Source organism: Penaeus japonicus, unplaced genomic scaffold, assembly GCF_977035675.1.
Source record: "Penaeus japonicus unplaced genomic scaffold, GWHDUDI00000001_assembly GWHDUDI00000012, whole genome shotgun sequence".
NCBI lineage: Eukaryota > Metazoa > Arthropoda > Malacostraca > Decapoda > Penaeidae > Penaeus > Penaeus japonicus.
Genome location: NW_028234414.1, coordinates 34,399,051 through 34,404,050, shown reverse-complemented (window position 1 = coordinate 34,404,050; position 5,000 = coordinate 34,399,051). Strand labels below are relative to the sequence as shown.

General features: G+C 50.2%; 2 protein-coding genes across 20 annotated transcripts in view; both read left to right on the top strand.

Moving 5' to 3' along the window:
• Window positions 1–5,000, top strand: part of spdi (sperm antigen with calponin homology and coiled-coil domains split discs) — a 418,834-nt gene that overhangs the window by 293,909 nt on the left and 119,925 nt on the right. The window lies entirely within an intron of this gene.
• Window positions 1,898–5,000, top strand: part of LOC147470816 (uncharacterized) — a 5,949-nt gene continuing 2,846 nt past the window's right edge. The window contains exon 1 of the mRNA XM_086542858.1: window positions 1,898–3,966. Coding sequence (XP_086398984.1) covers window positions 3,709–3,966 — 258 coding nt within the window. The 5' untranslated portion in view covers window positions 1,898–3,708. The remainder of the gene's footprint in view (window positions 3,967–5,000) is intronic.

Sequence of the window (5,000 nt, the reverse complement as noted above, 5' to 3'; positions counted from 1 at the left end):
AGCGAATTTTTTTTTTTTTCTTCCTTTCTTCTCGTTACTTTATTATTATTGTTTTTTAGAGTGACGCTCGTTGACGCTTTTTATTGTAACCGTGAGTAACATAAAAAGAGAGAATTAAGTAAGAATTTGTGAAAATGTTTTGACCGTTTTATGATAGCAGTGAAAGCGAAAAGAAAAGACTTAAAGCCGCGGTTATTGTTGACAAGCAACACATAATTACCAGCCGCATCTTAGATGAAGATTCAACACAATTACACTTAGGGTGATGAAGGCGATGGTGATGACAGCGTCCGGTGCCTGCTCCTTGTCGCAGAGGCTTGTCACGTCCCAAGGCGGCTGCGTGCGATCAGAATGCGCAAGTTGCACGGAAGGGTGGCTCTCGAGTGTCCCCGGAACTCGTTGCGCAAGCGGCAGGGAAGGCCCTGCGAGGCGGGAGGTCGCGATGTGGCCCTTTGTTGCATAAGCTCTGAAGGCAGGGTGTGAAGCTGCAACACTTGTTTGCTATTTTGTTCGGCATTGGCATTGTTGCTTTTGTTGTTGATGTCTCGCTTGTCCTGATATGTATTTTATGTCACCATTGCCATTATACATTATTCTGCAACTGTCCTGGATACGTTTCCATCTTTATGTTCGTGGAAAAGAACAGTGTGTGTGTGTGTGTGTGTGTGTGTGTGTGTGTGTGTGTGTGTGTGTGTGTGTGTGTGTGTGTGTGTGTGTGTGTGTGTGTGTGTGTCTAAGAGAGACACACATAGACAGAGACAGAGACAGAGACAGAGACAGAGACAGAGACAGAGACAGAGACAGAGACAGAGAGACAGAGTGAGAGATCCTTGTCCAGGTAAGGACCAAGGGGGCGTGGGGGCGCGGGTTCATTACACGGGACATGAAATAGTCCTGATCCCGGTGATTGAATTGTTGCCGGCGTAGGAACTCGCCCATACATCACCGGGACGACATGTGGGCGGAGGAAGGTGAGGGGGTGGGCATAGAGGGTATTCTCCACACACTCTCCCCTCATGGTAAGTTGGATAGGCCTACCGTTTATTATGAGATGTTTTGTGAGGAGGGAGTGAATGAGTGTGAGTGTGTATGTGTGTGTGTGAGAGAGAGAGAGAGAGAGAGAGAGAGAGAGAGAGAGAGAGAGAGAGAGAGAGAGAGAGAGAGAGAGAGCAAAGGCGTGAGAGGAAGAAGAGAGAAAGCGAGAAGGCGAGTGTGCCAAAGACTAACACTCGTAGTAATTGGATGTCGGCGAATAGGTCATTCTGCCCTTGTTTTCTGTGCGAGAAAAACATCAGGTAAAACAGATGGAAAAATTATCCCAAAAGTGGGAGAGATGGAAAAGGGGAAAGCTAAGAGGAGGAAGGACGAGGGCAAGGAAGAAGAGAAGGACGAGGAGTAGGAAAATGATAGGGGACGAAAAGGAGGAGTAGGAAGAAGAAAAGGACGAAAAGGAGGAGGAAGAAGAAGAAAAGGAGGTGGAGGAGGAGGAAGAGAAGGACGGAGAAGATAAGACATAAGAGATAGAACAGAAGCAGGTGAAGAGTGAGGAAGAGATATATCAAAAGGAGACGACTAAGAGGAAGCCCCGAGGGAGATTTCAAGACCACAGGGACCCCAGCAAAGGCGAAGAAGGCGACCCCGCGCGGACCCCAACTCCGTCCAGCCAGTGGATCAACGGCAAACCTGATAGCTGGCGACTCCTATGTTATTATCATGCAGATAAGCTTCACGGGGTGTGAGAGGACAAGGCCAAGGAGGGGGAGGGGAAGGGGGAGGGGGTGCGTGCTGCTTACTTTATGATGGCGGATAACATCGGCGGCGACGCTACGGGTCAGAATGGCCTGGCGCGGAGTTCGATGCTGCTGGGGCCGGAGGATCGGGCCTTTTTTTATGTGTGAGTGTGTGTGTGTGTGTGTGTGTGTGTGTGTGTGTGTGTGTGTGTGTGTGTGTGTGTGTGTGTGTGTGTGTGTTTGTGAGTGTGAGTGTGTGTGAGTGTGAGTGTGTGAAGGGGCGGGGATCCCTCTCGGCTCTGATGGAGCCACAGCGACTTTTGTCTTCGTAATCATCATTGCCATTATTACCACAATCGGTATCACAACCATCAGCACCAGCAACAGAACCAATACCATTTCTTCTGTCATCTCCCTCTTTTTCAGCACTCATCCTCTCCCTCTTTTTATTCTCCTGTGCAACCCCCCTCACTTTAGTATCTCTTCATCCTCTCCTTCTATTCCCCTTCTCCCCGTCCCTTCCCGTCTATTCCACACTCCCCCTCTCCCCCATCTCAACCCCCATGCCCTCCCTCCCATCTCCCCCACCTCCCCCACCTCCCGATTCCGGTCCCCAACACGCCTTCTCCGTCCATATCAGGCCTGGAAAGACAGCGAGAGATCGGTTACACTCCGATGTTTGTTTATATGCGCGATTTGAATGGCCATTATAGGTTGTTCGGCTCGTTGGGGTCGGGGTATCTCCCTGGCGATCGAGGGCAGCGCTTTCGTTTTATTAATCGTGCCGCGACAGTGACATGGCGGCTCGTAATGTGACACTTTGAATATGAAGAAGTTCGCGAGTGGGATATTTTGAAGAGGAATCCGCCATTAAGATGTTGCTCTATAGCCTGTTATATGATCCCGCTCCTGTCGGCCGCGCACGCACGAAAGTATATGATTGCGAGCTCTGTGGACGAGAAACGGGGGTGAGGAGGGCAGAGTGGAGGAAGGGAGGAGGCTGCGGAAACGGGAAAGAAGAGGAGAGAGTAAAAGGAAGAGGGTGGAGGGAAGGATGGAAGGAGGTAGAGATGGAGGAAGAAAGGAAAAGAGGAAGATAAGTAGGAAGAAAGGAAGGAGGAAGATGGGTAGGAAGGAAAGAGGAGGGGAAGGGAGAGAAAGGAAAGAGAAAGGGAAGGAGAGAGATGGAGAAAAGAAAGAGGAAGAGAGAGAGGAGAAAGGTCGACGGGGATATCAACTGATTAAGGTCATCATGGTACCCTGATTGATCATGACACATTGTGGAAACCGAATAGGGTCCGCCCTTACCTGTTGCTGCTAGGCCTATCTCTCAGACCTGTCTTACCTGCGCTGCTTCACCTGTCGGTAGGCTCTGTAACTCGCGTGTGTAAAACTCGCCTGTCGTGCGTGCTCACCTTTAGCAAAGCATCCCCCGAATCACCTGTTTTATGTTTACCCGTTCTACACCTACGAATAGCTACATTTTCTCCTTCATCTGCATACGTAGCTCCCTTCCCCGGGCGACTCATACAAAGCTGCTCAGAGCCGATTTCGAAAAAAAATATAGTGATGGTATTAACATTAACAATGACAACATAATGATATTATAATATTGTTGATATAACTTTGATGGAGATATTTTCTCTCATGGGTACAGCAACAGATCGACGTTAATACATTTTTAAAAAGAAGAATCAGTCATTAGTTGCTGCACCTAGTGATTGTGATCGAAATCGAGTTGTCAAAAGTGGTAGTAACAGCAGGCGGATGCGATGGTGCTCTATGACAAAGGGGGTGTAGTGGTATGGTGCTCCAGTGGTGGCAGTGGCAGTGGTGGTCGTCCCGCTCAAGGGTGATGGAGTGGCTCAGGTAATTACACGTGTACCTGTTGTGATGATGATATCCTCTGTACCACCATCACCCTGGGGGGCGACCCAAGGGACGCTGGGCTGCATGAGGCTTGAGGGAGAAGAGAGAGATGGAGAAGGAGAAAAAGAAAGAGAAAGAGAAGGAGAGGGTGAAGCAGAAAGAGAAGAAGGAGAAGGAGAAGCAGAAAGAGAAGAAAAGGAGGAGAAAGAGGAGAAGAAGAAGGGGGAGAAGAAGGAGAGGGAGAGAGGGGAAAAGGGAGAGGGACAGAGACAGAGAGACAGATCGAGAAAGACAGAGACAGAGGAAGGGAAGAGAAAGAGTGGAGGATAGTGGGGGGGGGGGGGATTCCAAGAATCCCTGGAGAGACGCGAAGATTTAGTGCCTTCGCGAACTTGATCTTTTGGCTTGTGGTGATTAAGAGGAATCGCCTCTTGTGGATAATGCTTGTCTTCGCGGGAAAAGGTAATGGAAGCCGTATACACCTGCCGCTTGAGCATGCATAGCCAAACGTACACACGCGCCCAAAATGAAGGAAATATTTAGAGAGGGAGGAAGGGTGAGTGGGTGGGAGGGATTGGTGGGTGGGTGAGTGGGAGGAAAGGAGGGAGAGAGGGAGAGAGGAAGAGAGGGAGGGAGGGAGAGAGAGATGGGGAGAGAGGGAGACTGGGGGGAGATAGGGAGACTGGGGGAGATAAGGAGGGAGGGAGGGAGGGAAGAAGGGAGGGAGAGAGGGAAGAAGGGAGGGAGAGAGGGAAGAAGGGAGGGAGAGAGAGAAGAAGGGAAGGAGAGAGAGAGAGAAAGAGAGGGAGGGAGGGAGGGAGAAGGAGAGAGAAAAAGAGAGAGAGGAGGGAGGGGGAGAGAAGGAGAAGGAGAAGGAGAAGGAGAGAGAGTTTATAGAGAGAGACAGACAGAGACAGAGGAATAGAGAGAGAGAGAGAGAGAGAGAGAGAGAGAGAGAGAGAGAGAGAGAGAGAGAGAGAGAGAGAGAGAGAGAGAGAGAGGGAGAAGGAGAAAGAAGGAGAAGAGGGAGAGTCAGAGGCAAAGGCAGAGACAGAGAGAAAAGTACTAAGGCCTATCTGTAAGCCTGAAAAGTGCAGTGGCTGCGGTCATGCAGTCAATGTCAGAAAATTTGGGTTTGCCATTTACAAGAGGAGGGGGAGGGGTCTGCGGAGGAGAAGAGGGGGGGGGCGAGAGTCGACATGCGCACACTCCAGCAAATGATGGAAAGGAAGTGGCATCTTGACCCTTGTGGCGTGAACATTTAAGGGTGTTTTTTATCGGCGAAATGTCCTGTGCAAAACGGCGTTTAGTGTTGGGTTACTCTAGGTCGAGGGAGGACGCTTGCGGTCGCGGCGGCGTGCGGTTTCTCGGAATGCGTGTGTGCGTTTGTGCGGGTGTGTT